General features: G+C 34.0%; 1 protein-coding gene across 1 annotated transcript in view; it reads left to right on the forward strand.

The window, feature by feature from the left end:
• The window catches only part of Tex11 (testis expressed 11), a 384,064-nt gene that overhangs the window by 164,343 nt on the left and 200,723 nt on the right, over positions 1-18,998 (forward strand). The window contains exons 10-11 of the mRNA XM_074062265.1: positions 12,102-12,156; positions 14,797-14,892. Coding sequence (XP_073918366.1) covers positions 12,102-12,156; positions 14,797-14,892 — 151 coding nt within the window. The remainder of the gene's footprint in view (positions 1-12,101; positions 12,157-14,796; positions 14,893-18,998) is intronic.

The raw sequence follows: 18,998 nt of genomic DNA on the forward strand, positions 1-18,998 counted from the left end.
ATAATCACATTCCCATAGACACTGTTAACATTTTACTTTGTATTTTTATTTTTCCAAAAGTTTTTAAAAGCTCTATTAATATATTAAATGATGTAGAAACCATCAAAATTATTGAGAAGTATTTATGGACATTAATAAATTGAAAACTTTCCCCCAAATGGACTGTTAATAATTAATGGGATTTGTTATTATTATTATTGTAATTAAATAAAGTCAAAGACTGTACACAGAAAATTTTGTCTTTCTTTTTTTTTAGTGGGGCTGGGGCTTGAACTCAGGGCTTCCTACTTGCAAAGTAGTCTCTTTACCACTTGAGCCACACCTCTAGACCAGAAAAACTCCTAATTGATACCTCTTGCTATATTAGAGTCTATGAGATAAATTGGGAAAATGACAGAAAATATTTGAAGTGACATCCTGGAGAATTGGATAAAACCCTGAAGACTGTTCTATAAAAATAATCCTACATTGACTTTAATAGAGTTTAATGATACTACTTGTTTGACCTGAAGGTTGGGAATTAGGTATTTGTACATTGTGCAAAAATAGAGCCTTTTGTAGGATAATAACAATGAGTATTTTTTAACCCCAGTGTGGGAGTTCAGTGCTGCCTTTCTTCTAATAGGATTGATATAGAGCATTGTGTCTTTAGTCTTCTTTCATGTTACAAATTTATATAAACTTATTTTGCTAGATTTTTGGGATGTGAGTAAATGATTGGGTAGGCAGTATGATGTAAGAGGAGTAGTTTTTGAAATTCTTCTAAATACTGATCTGAAACCTGGTAGTTAATGTGAGTTGTCTCTTATTGGCCAGGAATAGTTATTGTCCTGGATGTAGTGTCCTCAAGTGGGAAGACAAGTATATTTCTTTCCGGCTTATATAAAACTTTCATATAGATCATAAAATTAGGAGCAAAGAGTACGCTGCTGCTTTCTAAATTCATAGTTCTTAGGCTTAGTGAACCTATATTTATATAATTTCCTTAATGAATTTAAAGCACCTATTATGTTTACCACATGTATAGTATTTAAATACAGGTTTTTTTTAATCATTACTTAGCCTTTAGCGTTGTGATATGAATTTATATCACATAGTTCTTATAATAGAAGTAAAGGAGACAACAAAGAAAATATAAATGTACTTATATTCACAAATATTAATGGTCATTAATATGAGTTCAAAGAAAATTTGTACTACATCTTTTTATAAAGTTTTTCATATTTTAGCATAGAGTGACTGAAATTAGTTCACTCACTGAAATTCACTTCAAGTGTTGCCATCTTTGTACTGGCTTTAAATGCCAGTGTTCATTTCTTTATTTACCCTTCTGTTCTTAGACTGAGAGCTTGATTATTTGATATTATTATATATAGCCATGCAGTTTGATCTAGTGGAAAATCTCAGAGTTGGTAAAAAAAATCTTACTGATTAACCGTGAACTTGAGACATTCAACTACTTTGTGCCATAGTGTCTTTACCTGAAAAAATAAGCACAATATTATTTGTGTCACAGGTTCGTAGTAAGAATAACATAAATGACATTATAGTAGTTTGAACAGTTAAGGATATTATATAATATGTACTATAATAAGCTGTCAACTCTAAAAATGATTATATACAAAGCCTATTCTTTTTTGGTGTTTTGAACTCAGGGCGTCACAGTTGCTAGGTAAGTGCTTTATCACTTGAGCCACACCCCCAGCCCTACAAATCTTATTTTTTAATGGAAAATGGAATGTATTAGTACCATCTAGTGGAAATATATGGAATTGTATGGCAACAATTTTATTATAGAATATTATTTATTATAATGAACAATTCAGAGCTGGGAAAAATATTACAGATATCTAGTTCAGGAATTTAGAAACCATTTTCTGTGGTGCTTTTGGGTTCTGACAGTACAGCCTCAAGATCTCCTTTGAGAAGAGGAATCTTTTAACAATTCTTTAAGATTCCTATTTTGCTCTAAATACAGAAGTTAGGCTTTAAATGGTTTCTTGTTTAATATGTCCTTGTAAGATTTTGTTTTAAAAAATGATTCTCCTGTTTACAAAAAAAGTCTGAAAATGACTAGATCAAATACAACTCTATGCAGATAACAAAACAGAAATTTAGCAAGAGTAAGAGATTTATTCAAGGTTACAGAGCTGAGGTGTTAAATCTAGTCATTAAGGAATATTCTTCCTCCAAGGGTCAATAGTTATGCCCCTTCTTTCATTTCTGATTTTAGTAATTTGAATCTTCTTTCTAGTTTTCTTGGTCATTGTAGCTAAAGGCTTGCCAATTTTTTTAATATTTTGAAAGCACTAACTTTTGGGTTTGTTGATTTTCTTCATTGTTTTCAATTATCTATTTAATTTCCACTCTAATCTTTGTGATTTCTTTCTTCTTTGCTTTCTTTAGGTTTAGTTTGCTCCTCCTTTTCCTAGGGTCAAAGCTTGAATATTTATTTGAGATCTTACTCTTTGTTAATGTTAGGTTTATAACTGTAAGTTTTCCTCTAAACATTGCTTTAACTATACCCCATAAGTTTTGGTGTTTTATGTTTTCCTTCTTACTCACCTCAGGTATTTTCAAATTTCCCTTTTAATTTAGTTTTTGACTCATTGGTTATTTAGGTGTTTGATACTCCTTTTTCACATATACTTATTCCCCATATTTCCTCTTGTTGTTTATTTTTATCTTAGTTCCATATAAACAGAGCACATACTTTATATGTTTTCAATTCTGTTAAATCTAATGTGACTTTGTGGTCAGCTTATGTTCCATTATGAAGTGTGTTTTATGTGCAGTTAAGAAGAATGTGGGTGGAGTGTCATTCAAATTTTCTGTATACCTTTTGAAATTCTACTCAGTTGTTTTATTCATTATTGAAGGAGGGTTATTGAGAACCCACTTGTTGAATTAAGTACCTCTCACTTCAATTTGTCAGCTTTTCCTTTATGTATTTTGAGGCATATAAAAGCAATTCCTAATGAATTGCTTCTTTATCTTAAAATATTACTCTATCTCTAGTACTTTACCTTTTTTGTATCGAAGTCTATTTTGTGTTATATTTGCATGGCCACCCTAGTTCTTTCAAAGTTGCTGTTTACATGGCATATTTTGTTCCATCCCTTTACCTTCACCCTCTTTGTATCTTTGAATCTAATGTATCTTTTATATACAGCATATAGTTGTATCTTGTTTTTCATTTTAGTCTTAAAACCTCTGCCATTTGATTGTATTGTTTAACTTATTTATATTTAGTGTTAACATTAATGTTGCTGGATTTTTTAAATTGTTCAGATATGACTGGGGTTTGAACTCAGGGCTTTGCGCTTGCAAAACAGGCCCTCTACCACTTCAGCCACATCTCTAGTCTATTTTGGTCTGATTTTTTTGGAGATGGGGTCTTGTGAACTGTTTGCCAAGGATGACCTCAAAATGTGATTCTCCCAATCTCAGCCTCTCAAGTAGTTATTGGATTTATAGTTAACATTTTGTCCTTTGTTTCCTTTATGTTGCATGACTCCTTTTAAAAGTTTTCTTCCTTTACTAGCTTGTTTTGTCCTAGTTATTTTTTAAATTAATGAATTTATTTTTTATTGCAGTAAAATATGCATAACAACATTTACTATTTTAACCACTTTAAGTGTTTAATACAGTAGTATTAATTATAAACACAATATTGTGAGATAGAGTCATACATCACCACTATCTATTTCCAAAACATTTTTATAGCCTGCAACAGAAAGTGTATAACCTTTAAGCATTAATTCTCCATCCTTGCCTACCCCCATTCCTTGGTAACCTGTAATCAACTTTCTGTCTCTGTGAATTTGCCTATTCTAAATATTTCTTAGAAGTGGACTCATTCAATATTTGTTACTTTGTGTCTGACTTATTTCATTAAGCATAATATTTTCAAGGTTTATCCATGTTGTAGCATGTATGAGATTTATTCATTTTTAGCAAATAATTTAAAAATTTATTATCATAAATTAATTATACAAAGAAGTTTCATTGTGATATTTATATACATGCATATAATGTAGTTTGATTAAATTCACTCTATCTTTATTACTCTTTGATAACATCCATGCTCCTCCCCCCTCCTTTTAAAGTTTTTTAGTGGGTTTCATTATGCTATTTTATGCATACATAACATACCTTAATCATATTCACTCCATTACCCTCTCCTTTCCCTCTCCACCTGGTCTCTTCCAAATAGTCTCTCTTTTACAATCATGTCATATTATTATTGTTTTTTGGGGAGGTCTAGATTCCACATATTAGCAAAAAGATGCAATATTTGTTTTTGATTGAGCTTGCCTCATCTCACTCAGCATGATGATCTTCCATTTCCATCCACATTCCTACAAATGACATAATTTTATTCTTCTTTATTGCTGAATAACATTCCTTTGTGTATTTATACAACATTTTCTTTATCCATTCATTGGTTGTTGGGTAACTAGGCTGATTCCATTGCTTGGTTGTTATGAATAGTGCTGCTATAAACATGGGTGTGCAGGTTATCTATTGTATGCTGACTTACATTCCTTCAGATATTTTCCCAGCAATGGTATAGCAGGATCATATGGTAGTTCTATTTTTATTTTCTTGAAGAACCTCAACAATGATTTCCATTAGTGGCTGCAGTAACTTACATTCTGACCAACAGTGTATAAGGGCTCCCCCCCACCACCTTGCCAGGATTTGTTGTTGTATGTTTTCTTGATAACAGCCATTCTGATTAGGGTGAGATAGAATGTTAGTGTAATTTTGATTTGCATTTCCCTTTATGGCACAGGAGGTTGAACATTTTTTTCACATATTTATTAGCTATTTGTACTTCTTCTTTTGAGAACTGTTTGAGTTGTTTGCCCATATATTAATTGGATTATTTGTGCTTTTGGTGTTCATTTTTTGAGCTTTTCATATATTCTGGATATTAATCCTTTGTTTGATGAATAGCTTGCAAATATTTTCTCCCATTTCTGTGGGATTGTCACTTAATTCTGGTAATTGTCTCCTTTGATGTGCAAAGGCTTTTTTATTTGATGCAATCCCATTTGTCAGTTCTTATTTCCTGAGCAGTTGGAGTTTACTCAGAAAGTCATTGCCTGTGCCTATATCTTCCAGTGTTTTCTTGTAGTCATTTAAAATTTCTGATCTTATGTTAAGGTCTTTGATCCATTTTGAATTGATGTTTTGTATAGGGTGAGAGATAGTGATCTAGTTTCAGTCTTCTATATGTGGCTGTCCAGTTTTCCCAACACTGTTTAAGAGACTGTCCTTTTTTTAACATATGTTTTGGGCACCTTTGTCAAAAAATCAGATGGCAGGAGCTGTGTGGATTTATATCTGGGTCTTTTATTCTATTCCATTGGCCTATGTGTTTGTTTTTGTGCCAGTATCATGCTGTATTTTGTTACTGTTAGCCAAGAATTCTTATTGTGGTAAAACATACATATAAAGTTTATCATTTCAAACATTTTAAGTATATAATTTTGTGATATTAAGTATATTCATCATGTTTTTAAATCATTTCCAGAAATTTTTCATCATCCCAAAAATGAAACTTTCTACCTATCAAACAATAACTCCCTATTCTTTGTCTCAGTCCCTGGGAAAATCTATTCTACTTTCTGTCTGTATGACTGCATATTCTAGGTATCTCATACAAGTGGAGCCATACAATATTTGTCCTTTTATATGTGGCTTTTTTTTTACTCAGCATAATGTCATCAAACTTCATCTACATTTTAGTATGCATCAGAATTTCATTGTTTTTGTGGGTTTGGACATACACATTTCATTTAGCCATTCATCTGATGGGAAAAACTGGGACTTTTTCTACCTTTTTGCTATAGTGAATAATGATGATGTAAACATTGGTGTGTTAGTATATGCTTGAGTCCCTTCTTTCAATATTTTGCATATATACATAGAAGTGTATTGCTGGTCTTCAGTGATATTTTGTGGTATTGTAATTTAATTTAACAATTATTCCAATTTAATTGGCAGTTTGGGATTTGAACTCATGGCCTCATGCTTGCTAGGCAGGTGCTTTACCACTTCAGTCATGCCCCCATCTCTTCAACTATATATTCTTTATTTTCTTGTGTTTACTGTAGGGTTTATAATATAAATCTTTTAATTTATTAGAGTTTACATTTATACTAACTTTATTCCAGCAGGATATAGAAACTTTAGTCTTGTATGACTATGCCTTTCTCTCTTTTTTGCAATTATTATTGTTATACTTGTTATATCTAAATGTTTTTAAAACTCACCGGCATATGATTATAATTATTATTTTACATAATCTTATATATTTTAAAGAAGATTAGAGAAAAGGAAGAGCACAAGTACATTTATGGAGTTTTAAATTTCAACTTTCCTTTTACTTGGTTTATTTTCTTTCTTCGTGTAGATTTAAATCACTGTCTGATGTCATTACTTTATTGTAATTTTAATGTCTTTCCTATTCACTCCTTTGTGGTGTTTTCAAATATATTATGTATGTTGTGACCAATAATACTATTTTATGGATCTTTTGTCTGCAGTTGCTTTAAAATAAGTTAAGACAAGAAAGTAGAAAAAATACATAATACTACTTTCTTCCATAATTACCTACATAATTTTTATGCATACTCTGAATGTTTCATATAATTTTCATATTATTGTCTGGTGTCATTTGCTTTCAGCCTGAAGAGCCTCCTTTTGTATTTTTGCAAAGTAGATTGACTAGAAAGAAATTTTATCCCTTTTTAAAATCTGGAAATGTATTTAGTCTTCATTTTGAAAGATAGTTTTTCTAATATTGAATTCTTATTTGGTAAGTTTTTATTTTCTTTAGCACTATGAATACATTACACTGCCTTCTAGACTTCAGAAGATCTGATAACCTATTAATCTTACTGTTATCCCCCTTTTCCTTGATGAGTCATTTTTCTCTTACCGCTTTTAAGGTTTTCTGTTTATCTTTGATTTTTAATAATTTGCCCATGATGTGTCTGTGTGTGGATCTTTTTCTTTGAGGGTGTGCAGGTGATTGAACTCAGGGCCTCACACATGCTAAATATATGCTCTAACACTGAGCTACACTCCAACCCTATGTGGGTTTTTTGTATGTTTGTCCTGTTGAAGGTCATTGAGCTTCTTGGATGTTTAGAATATTGTTTTGTTTTCATCAAATTCAGAAAGTTTTTAGCTATCTTTTAACTATTTTTGTCCTTGTTTTTTCTTTCTGGTACTCCTGTTATGTATATGTTGGTGTGTTTAATGGTATCTCACATTTCTCTGAGCCTTTGTTTTTATTTCTTCCTTTTTTCCTGTTCATTCTTCAGATTTGTATAATCTGTATTAATAATATCTTCCAGTTTGTTTATTCTTTTCTGACTGCTGAAATCTGTTGTTGAACTGCACTTTTCAACTCCAGAATTTCCATTTGCTTCTTTTTTGTAATCTGTACCTCCTAATTAATAGGTTCTTATTTATGTATGACAAACCAGTGTTATTATACCTTCCTTTAAATCTTTAAGCATGGTTTCCCTTAGTCCTTTAAACATATTTATAATAGTTGCAACATTTGGGTCTGCTCTTTTTCTTCTATTTGGATCACACTTTCTTATTTTATTATAAGTCTTTAATATTTTATTGAAAATGAGACATTTTTGGATAATGTAGCAAGTATATGTACCATTTCTCCCCTTTCAGAGTTTATTGCTGTTTTTGTTTGATCTTTTACCATGGGCCTCCATTTGGCCCATGGGTTCTAAGTTCATGATGTCACAGAAAAAAAAATTTTAGAACACATTAAGGAATAGATCAAGAAAGTTTATTAGTAAAGCAAAGAAAAGGAAAGATAGATAGTACACAGCCCACACACAGGTGCAGGCACATCTGATAACAGGTGCAATGAGTGCTCTATTGTCAGGGGTATTTATGGTGAAAAAGTAGGTTGAGTGATACTGGATTGCAGATCCCAAGTTCGGTGTGTCCAGGCAAAGTTGATGATTGAAGATGCTGGACCAGGAGTTAAGAGTAAAGCAAGCTGGGTGCTGGTAGCTCACACTTGTAATCCTAGATACTCAAGAGGCAGAGGTGATGATTGTGGTTTAAAGCCAGCCCCAGCAAATAGTTCATGAGACCCTATCTTGAAGAAAAAAAATCACAAAAAAGGGCTGGTGGAGTGGTTCAAGGTATAGGCCCTGAGATTGAACCCCAGAACTGCAAAAAAAAAAAAAAAAGAGTAAAGCAAGCACAACATTTATTGAAAAAGAGAGCAAAGCTCCCATGTGGGAGGGACTTAGGGAAAAACTAAGGCATAGTATAGCCAGAGTCTAGGAATGATATAGTGCTCTGCCTGGCTTAGGTCCTTCTATCTTGAAACTACATTGGCACCTAGTCAACTTCCTGCTGAACCCAGCCATCTGTCTGTTCCCATCCTTATCAAACAGAACATTCCGAGGTCTGGTCAGCTCATCCTGGCCTTGTGACCCGCCACTCAATCCTGCAGTTGCATTCTGTTATCTTTTTTTAAAATTTATTTTATTCATACGTGCATACAATGTTTGGGTCATTTCTCCCTCCTTCCCCCTGCTCCCTCCCTTTCCCCTGTCCCCTTCCTCTCCCCCCTACCCCCCTTGCTACCAGGCAGAAACTATTTTGCCCTTATCTCTGATTTTGTTGAAGAGAGAGTATAAGCAATAATAGGAAGGACCAAGGTTTTTTGCTAGTTGAGATAAGGATAGCTATACAGGGAGTTGAAGTGCATTGCTTTCCTGTACATATGTGTTACATTCTAAATTAATTCTTCTCAAACTAACCTTTCCTCTAGTTCCTGGTCCCCTTCTCCTATTGGCCTCTGTTGCTTTAAAGTTTCTGCATTAGTTCCTTTGCATTGAGGACATCAAACGCTATCTTGCATTCTGTTATCTTGGTAAGAGGCCTATTATTCCTCTAAGAAGCCTGTTGTTTCTCATGCCACCTCAGATGTCTGCTTCTAAAATGTCTCCCTCATCCAAAATGGACTCACCACTGTCATTTGTTCCCATCACAAGGATTTGGCTTAACTTCTCCTTAGGATGAGTGTTTCCCTATGTTCTGACACCTAGTATAATTAACCATTTTTGCTATTATACTGTTTTATCAATTGGGCCCAAAGATTTCAAGGTTGAATAAAGGATGGGTCTTGCCAGATGCTCCCTTCAAGACAGTTGTCCCTTTTTGTGACACTTTGTGAGGAGTCATTTTCCCAGGTGTCATTTCCCAGGGTAAGTGTTTTCCATTAAGATATCCTTGCTCAGTTCCCAGAGCACACTAATTATTGGGGCAAGTGGGCAAGGTCAGAGGGAAAGAACTGCTCTTTTTCCTTTTTACTGAGTGCTGTAGCTTATAAGACTTAAAGCAAAGCAAGTAGTGCCTGTGTGCTTTTTAATCAAGTTATTCTTTAATACAGTGTTTACCTCTGAATTCCTAGCTGTTATTCCCTATGACTCATTTTCCCTGATCTATTCTGCCTCAATTTGATTTTTAAGCTTAGCTTTCCAGTAGCCACTCTTCATCTTAGCTTAATTTTCAGTTGGTGTTTGGCCAGAGGCTCTGCTTAAGCCCCTTGAGCCACTCAGGCTCAAGATTCTTTGCTGATGGATCTGTATGTGCCTTGAGTAATGCTTCTTAGTCAGCCTCGCTACTGCTTCTGATTGTGCATGGGTGGGTGCTCAGCTTCAAGGATAATTGTGACCCCAGAGGTGTTCTTGGCTGTTCTTCCCTGGTTTTCTCTGCTAGCTTTCTGCCTGGTCTGTTGTTTCACTTGTACTATTATCATGGAGCTACCAACCCTTTCTTAGTTATCACCAAGGTTTCCATTGTTTTCAACAATGCCCTTAGGCATGAATTCCTCCATGCTCTATCCAAATAAAATCAGTCCCCTCAGGAAGAAATGCAGAGATCTTCCTCTTTACTGACTGCCTTTACCCCTTGGGCAAGAACCTCTTTGCCACATGTGGCACATGATTCGTGCTAGAGGCTGAGAGCATGACATGCCTCTCCTGGAATGACACCCCTGCTCTATGAGTTGATACTGGGAGAATGTTAACCCCTGGTCTTCTTAGGGTGCCCTCCTGGAATGGAAGCTTTACCTGATGAATCATCTGGAGTAAAGATGAGCAGGTTCCCAGCATTCTTGACTTGGCATACACATAGTAGAGTACTAAGAGTGAGCTATTAAGTGGGCAAAGGAAGCCAAGTTCTCTCTGTTGTGCCTGCCCCCCAAATGAGAAACTGTTGATGGCAAATGTTGTTTTCAAAAGACCTTGATTCTTGCATTCCAGTATGGAAGAATCCAAGCAGAATGCACAGGTGTAAATGGGGTTTACTAAAAGTTAGGAAAGGAAATACAAAGGGAACATGGTGGGCACAGGTGGAATCTGCCAGCAGAGAGAGCATGCTTTTCTTTTTCAGGTGCTTTTAAAACCTACACTAACCCATGGGGAGGGCAGACCCAGAAGATTCCCACCCAATAATGAACGAGTAAGTGGGAAGGGGCATGGACAGTTCTCAGCCAGGTGCTGGTGGTCTGGGCCATTCTCGGGTAACCTACATGAGCCCTAAACTTTTCCTACTTTTAGCCTGCCTCAAAGCTAGAGCCTAGGATTCTAGTTGCTGAAGGAAGGGAATTTCCATCTTCTTGGCTGTGCCCAGGTGTTATAGCTTCTATCACATAGAGGCGGGATGAATGGAAGCAGGTCATAGCACAACTAGCTTAATATGAACATGTTGTTCCTACTGAGATTTAGTTAACTTTCATTAATACATGTGGTCCCATTTTTATATGCCCTTATTTTAAATATTCCCAATTTCTGGAGATTTTAAGAGGTTGTTTGTTTTCATGAATTTTCCAAATGAATGGTTGTTTCACTGGGGGTTGGTTGTTCAAAGAGTTCCTTGTACTACTATTACAGAAATCTCTTTACTGGTTATTTTAAAGACTGAAAGTAGAACCTTTAATGTTCCAAAGTAGACCTCTTTGAAAAAGGGCTTTCAGTGACTAGGCCAGCATTATATCTTGGTTAGCAGGCTGAAAACTCAGTTCTCTCAGCTCTGACTCTGGGTTTGGTTTTTTGTTGTTGTTGTTGTTGTTATTGTTTTGTTTTGTTTTTGACAGAGTGTCACTATATATCCCAGCCTGGCCTACAATTCACTATGTAGCCTGGGCGTCTTTTTAAAGAGCTTTTAAAAAATATATACTTTTTAGCTGGTGGAGTGGCTCAAATGGTAGAGCTCCTGCTTATCTAGTGTGAGACCCTGAGTTCAATCCCCAGTACTGCCAAAAACTAATAAAATACATATTTTAAAGTATTGTCTTCAGTTTATTTCAATTCACCAAAATTTATTGACGTTCTTCCTTGGAATACCAATTTTATGGTGGGTGACTTTTGTTTTGCTTTTTCAATTACAGATTTTGAAACTGTGAGAGTCATATTAATATATTATTTGTGGTTATCAGAATTACACATAGGTGATATGGTTTGGTAATTAATGCAGAGAACTGAAAGTCAAATTTCTTTACTCCCCATCCCCTCACTCTCATTTTAAATACTAATCTAAGATATATTAGAAATCACTCCTACTTTGTTGGGTCATTCAGATGCAAAATAGAACTAACAGTGTTTCACAGGGATATTATGAGGCTTAACGAATACTGCTAATGCATTTGTTTCTGTGAAAACTTTCTTTATTTTAAAAATATATTTATATTTCTCAGACTTTAAGAATGTGCTTGTATACATATATAAACTATTTAATAGACTATTATATATATATCCAAATGGAAAAGAGCACCAAATATAATTATAATGTTTATTATTGTGTATCCCCTGAGGAAATGGTGGTTTTTCTGCAGTTAGAAAGTATTGCTTTATAAAATTGAACTTCATATATTAATTGGCTAATAATTTGTTGTAGAACAAAATAGAAAGCTTGGAATAAAGTAGATTACACCTTGTCTTCTTAGTTTTATATAATCTTGAAAATTATATATACAATGAAATGAATATATATACATGTATTTATACACACATACAATTTTTCCTTTTTAATGATAGACAAAGCTATGATATTGGGAAGATGGATAGGAATTCTGTTGGGCCAGAAATGCTGGTAAGGATCATATTAAATATTGGAGAAGTAAGTTGAAGAAATATATTTTATAATGTTATAAAGTTATAATAGTCTACCCCTTGTTTGTGAGTAGATTATGTACTGGTGCAAAGCAGAGATGGATATTCAAAAAATTCCATTCTGCTATTTTGATTAGTATACCAATCAAAATGGTAACTGAATATCTATAGTTACATGTCCAGCACAGTGATAAATGAGAAATAAAAGAAAAACATAAAATATAGCCTCTACTCTTAGTTTGAATGATAAAAATAGTACAAGTGAATGCAATGAAATATTGTTCAGGCTTAGAAAGGAAAGAAATTCTGACACATATTACAAAATGGATGAATCATTTTGAGGACAAAACCATTGGAACCATTTTGTCCATGAGGATATTATGTTAAGTGAAATAAGCCATTCACAAAAAGTCAAAATCCCTTATGATTCTACTTATATGAGGTACCTAGAGTAGTCAAATTCATAGAGATAGTGAGTTAAATGGTGGTTGCAGGGTCTCAGAGGGGAGAATAGGGAACTATTATTTAATGGATTCAGAGTTTCACTTTTAGAAAATGAGAAGAGTTCACTGAAAATTCATAGAGCTATACTTTTGAGACTTTTTAACTTTTCTGTATGTATTTCATACTTCAATTAAAATTTCAAAAATAAATTTTAAAAACACTAGTAAAAGTGAAAGAATTAAGATAAATAAGTGATACATGAAGTATGTAGAAGGACATATTAAAAGAGAAAAGGCTAACTAGTATAGTTGAAGAATTTTGGTAGGAGACAAGCCTTGTAGAAAAGTTTCACAGTTAAAAGAGAAGAAGAAGAGGATTCTAGGCAAGGTGAGATGATATCTGAGGAAGAAATAAGAATGGAAGATAGTATATAGACCTGAAATCTTAAGTGCACAACTTGACAGATTTTAAGATATAATCTTGTAGTCACCATACAGATCAAAATACAGAAACTTCCACTCCCAAAATTCTCCTGGACCTGTTCCAGTTAAAATCCACTTCTAGTTCCAAGAAAAAAACACTCTTCTGACTTTTGCTGTGGATTGTAGATTATTGAGTCTTATATAAATGGAATCACCCAGTATTTACTGGTTTGTGTCTGGCTTCTTTTTCTTTACATAAAATTTGTGATTCATCCATTCTGCTATGTCTTTCTGATTATTAGACCCTTTTGCTGTTATGAAAAAGGTACAGTATTTTTCAGAGACGCCATATTTACTTCATAAATGTCCTCTAGGGGAGCTTATAAATTCTTTGAGTTGTTTTACAACAGTACTGACGTTAAGTACTTTATATACGTATTATTTGATCCACCTTAGTTTTTAACTTAACTCAGAGATATGACAATCCAAATTTCATTTCTCTAGATTTGCAGAGTACTGTATGCTTAACATTTTTTTTAATTGATAGATAACTTTTGCCTAGTCCTGCTGTCTTCATTGTACTTGCAGGCTGACACTTTATTGAAGTAGGGCTTCTTTTAAACTGCAAATCAGTGGTTAAATGTGTCCACACTGACTAGAATTACTCCCTTTATCAATGCCAACCAGGCTGGAGAAGTTGACTTGATTAAATGATATTTTATTCATTTAAACATGTAGAGTTGGGAGAAGTCCTTTCTGTAGGACGTTCTGTTTGTTCCTACTGAAATGGTGTTTATGTGTACCCCTGGTCCAACAGATTAATCCTGACTAGGCTGTAAAGCTTTTGAGGGAGAGATTGTGTCTACTTATTTCTTTTAATGGAGGTCTGATACAATATAAGTAGGTGGTAAGCTGATTAAATTTAAAATTGCCATGTCTTGGTTTCCTTATTTTTATTTTTTATTGTTATTTTTTGGTGTTACTGGGGGTTGAAGTCAGGGCCTCATACTTACTTAGCAGATGGTCTCCCACTTGAGCCACTCCACCAGCCCCTTTTTTGTGTTGGATATTTTAGAGATAGGGTCTTACGAACTATTTGCCCAGACTGGCTTTGAACCGTTAACCTCCTGATCTCAACTAGGATTATAGGCATGAGCCACCAGCACCCAACTGTGTTGGTTATTTTTGAGATAGGGTCTTACTTTATTCCCAGGTTGGCTTGAATAGTGATCATCCTATTTCTGCTTCCCTGCATAGCTGGGATGACAGGCACATGCCACCAAACCTAAAAATTTGTAGACATGAGGTCTTATGAACATTTTGCCTGGCCTGGCCTCAAACAACAACCCTCCAGATCTCCACTTCCTACATAGCTAGGCTTATTAGGCTTAGGCCATTGTCCCCAACCTAGTTTTCTTATTTTTAAATTGGCGATGGTAAAGCACTTTAATTCTAAATTAAAGTACTAAATTAATTACTTTAATTTCTAAATTATTAAGAAAATAATTGTTAATACAAAATTTAAATTTAATAAGCCAAAATATAGCCATTACTATAAGATTCTCAGGCAATATTTGGTTTAGAGTATCAAAATAATGAGACATATCCCAAGATGATGTGGTTGCTTAAGGAAATGCTTATTTTATAAAGATGATTTGTGTTTGAGAAGATACCTATCACTGTGTAAGTGCTAGTCAACTGTGGGGTTGCTGCTTATCCTTCACCTAAATTCTTTTTTCTATTTTTTATTATAGTCTAAAGTTCTGCGGTTACTAGCCACTACTTACTTGGATTGGGATGACAGAGAATATTATGACAATTCTCTTGGTGCTATAATCCTAGCAAACCAGGTACAAGAGGTTTTTACTTTTGAATATTGATAATTTTTAATGTTTTTAATTCACTTTTTGAAATCCAGTTTAGATATTTGCTTCAATGTTCCAGCAAACAAAAGGTTATTACAAACTCTTCTATAGCACAATGATAAAATAAAATTTCACTATAATCTGAATGTTTGTGCCCCCCTAAAATTCATAGGTTGAAATCCTGACCCTTAAGGTGACAGTATTAGTTTAAGTCTTTGAGAGGTGATGAGGTCACGGCAAATATCCCTAGATTGGCTTTAGTGCCCTTACAAAAGAGACTCAAAAGGGAGGTTGGTTGCTCCTTCCACCATGTGAGGACATATGGTGCAAGAAAGAACAGTTTCTGAGGAAGCAGGCCCTGATAGATATTGAATCTGCCGGTGCCTTACTCAGAATTCCCACCCTTCAGAAACGTGAAAAGTAAATTTTAGTTGTTTGTATACCATCATGTTTATGGTATTTTGCTACAGCAGCCCACAAGGCTTAAACAAATAAACCTCTTGAACACCAGAGAATTTTGAGAAAATTTTCTTTTGCATGAAGCAGAAAGGGTTCTCTCTTCTGTGAGTTTTTATGGTAAAGAAGGAAATGATCAAATAGGCAGACAATAGCATTTAGTTTAAAAAACTTCAGTGGTTCACTTTCAGCTCACATTCATACATACATGTAACAGAGTATATACTTACACTTCCTAACAAGGAAGACTGATAGGGTGATGACTCTTTAATTAGGATCAATGTGTTTTATTTAAGGCAAGCAAGTATTCTGGTACATTTTAGAAATAGCTTTTCAATGAGAATGGAAGCACAAAAATGAGTAGTTCTTAATTAGACTAATTCTGCTTAATGCAGAATATTGAATTCCCCAGACAGAGTATTTACTTCAACTATATGTTCCTGAAATTTATGTCATGTAGATGGGTTATCTAATGCTGAAAACCCTTCTTTAATGATAACAGCTATTAAAAATTAAAAATACAAGTAGCAACATTTTCAAGAGTGACATTCTTTTATTTATTTAATTAATTTCCTAAAACGCAAGTCCAAGTTAAAAAAACAGGGACCAAGATGACTCAGGAAGTAGCATACTAGCTATATGGTTTCTTGCTAGCATCTCATTGTATTTACTGGATGCAGAAGTTACAAATTTATGGCAGGGATCACTCTCTTAAATTTTTCATAATATATCACATTCAATAGCCTAATTATTGAACCTGACATAGCTGAAGTGGTTGCATTAGAATTTCAATCACAGTATACATTTTTTAAAAAGTTTTATTTGGAAATAATTTCAAACTTACAGAAAAGTTTCAAGAATAAGAATCGTTCAAAGAACCCATATGTATGCTTTACCCAGTTATACTTGTTAATGTTTTTCATGCTTATGAATGCTCTCTCTCCTTCCTTGTCTTTCCCTCTCTTTTTTCTCTCCCCTTTCCTCTCTCCATAACCCCACCCCTCCCTTCTCTTTCTATGTATTTACTCAATAATGAGCTTTCATTTTTTTCTCTCTGACAAAGGATTAATCTGGGATCAGGTATTCTATTTATCTGTCATGTTTCTTTTGTTTCCAGTAATGTACAACATTTGCTCAGCTTTTGTTTTGACTGTTCTGTCAATTATAATTTGCAAAAATACAGTAGAGTGCACAGTAACCTCCAGTTCTTCATCTGAGGTTTATCTGATGTTTTCTCATGATTAGATTCAAGTTATGCATCCCTACCTGGAATGCTACATAAGTGATAATGTGCCCCTTTTTAGGGCATCACATCTAGAGGCACAATGATGTCCTTCTTCTCCTCATTGATGATGTTAATATTGATCACCTAGTCAAAAAGTGTTCCCCAATTTACTCACTGCATGCTTATTTTCTACCTTGTAACTGATAAGCAACTGGTGGGGAGACCTACAGATCATACATGTATTAAGATTTTCACTAGGCTTTTCCCTTAGAAGTAGCATTTCTGCTTGAACCAATCTATATTTTAACGGTTGCCAAATGATCATTTTCTAACTTCAGCACTTTCTGTACATTGCACTTAGCATTTTATTAACTTATTCATTAACAGGTTAGATTTTTGCCTTCCTACTTTTTTACTGATTTCTAATTCACTATTGTTCTTTTAATAGTTTTATTGAGGTATAAGTGGCATATAATAAACTTCATATATTTGAAGTATGACATTTGATGAGTTTTGGCATATGTATATACCTGTGAAACAGTCACCATAATCAAGATAATGAATATAGTCATCCCTTGATATTCATGGGGAATTGGGTCCAGGACTCCCTGTGGATACCAAAATCTGCAGGTGCTCAAATCCCTTATATAAAATAGCAGACTATTTGCATATAACCTATGCACATCTTATAACACTGAATACAACTTAATAGTTGTCATTTACTGTATTGCTTAAGGAATAATCAGAAGGACAAAAGTCCTTCCATGTTCAAGAGAGATGCAATGTTTTCAGAGTTTTGATCCATGTTTGGTTGAATCTATGTGTCTGAAACCCATGGATATGGAGGGAAAACTCTGTATACACCAGTCCTAAAAGTTTCTTAATGTCCTTTTGTTATTCCTCCCTCTCAATTTTTTCCAAGCAACCACTGATCAGTTTTTTGTCACCATAGATTAGTTTTCATTTTTTAGTCTTACACAAGTGGAATCATAGAATGTGTTCTTTCTTTTTAATAGCTTCTTTCACTCAGCATAATTAAAAAAATTTTTTTTGCAATACTGAGGATCAAACCCCTAGGACTTTAGGCATGATAGGCAAATGCTTTACCTCTGAGTTTCTCCCCCAGCCCCCGACATTTGCTCTTAAATCTACTTTATTAGTAGTATAGCTATTCCAGCTGTCTTTTTTTGTGTTATCATGGTAATCTTGTTCCATCATTTTACCTCTTTATGTCTTTTTATTTATTTTAGAAATGTTTTGCTGTATACATGCTAGGCAAGTACTCTTACCACTGAGGTACATACACAGCCTACCCAGTCCTTTCTCCCTCTCTTTTTAAAAAATGGGGTTTGAACTCAGGGCCTCATGTTTGCTAGGCAAGTGTTCTACCACTTGAGCCACTCCACTAGCCCTTTTTTGTGTAGGGTACTTTCAAGATAGGATCTCATGAACTATTTGCCCAGGCTGGCCTTGAACCCAGATCTTCATGATCTCTGCCTCCTGAGTGGCTGGCGCCCAGGTTAGCCCTTTGCCTTTTAATTTAAAGTGCATATTCTTTGAGCTGCAAATAGTTGGGACTTGCTCTTTAATCTGACAATCTCTACCTTTTAATTGGGCTGTTCAGAATACTTAATGTGATTATTGATATGGTTAAATATGTCTGTCATCTTATTATTTATTTTCTTCTTGGCCCATCTGTTCTTTAAAAATTTTTTTTGGCAGTATTAGGGTTTGAACTCAGACCCTCATGCTTGCTAGGCAGGTGCTCTACCACTTGAGTCACTCTGCCAGTCCATCCATTTGTTCTTTATTCTCCTTTTCTTCCTTCTTTTGGACTTTTGAAGTATTTTTTAAGATTCTATTTTATTAATTTCATTGGCTTATTAGTTAAAATTCTTTGTTTTCTTATTTATTTAGCGTTTATTCTATGCATCTTATCTTGATCTACCTTCATGTATCATAATATTTATTTTACTTATTTATTTTAAATTGACAGATAAAATTATATATGTTTATCATATATGACATTGTTTGAAAGTATGCATACATTGTGGAATAACTAAATCTAGCCAATTAGCATATATATTACCTCACAGAGTTACCATTTTGGGAGTGAAAACACTTTATATCCATTCATCATTTTAAAGCATACACTGTTTCATTAACTGTAATCATCATGTATTACTGGATCTAAAACTAATTCTTTCTCTATAAAATATACTTCTATTTCTCCCAGCCTAACTTTTACACTGTTGTTGTCATGCATTCTACTTTTGTATATATTATAAAACCACAATATTATATTGCTATTTTGTTTAACTGGTAATTTTCTTTTTAAGAGATACAAATAATAAAGACAAAGCTTGTATATTTAATGCATGTAGTTGTCATTTCAGGTGATCTTTCTTCC

The sequence above is a fragment of the Castor canadensis genome, chromosome X (assembly GCF_047511655.1).
Source record: "Castor canadensis chromosome X, mCasCan1.hap1v2, whole genome shotgun sequence".
Lineage (NCBI taxonomy): Eukaryota > Metazoa > Chordata > Mammalia > Rodentia > Castoridae > Castor > Castor canadensis.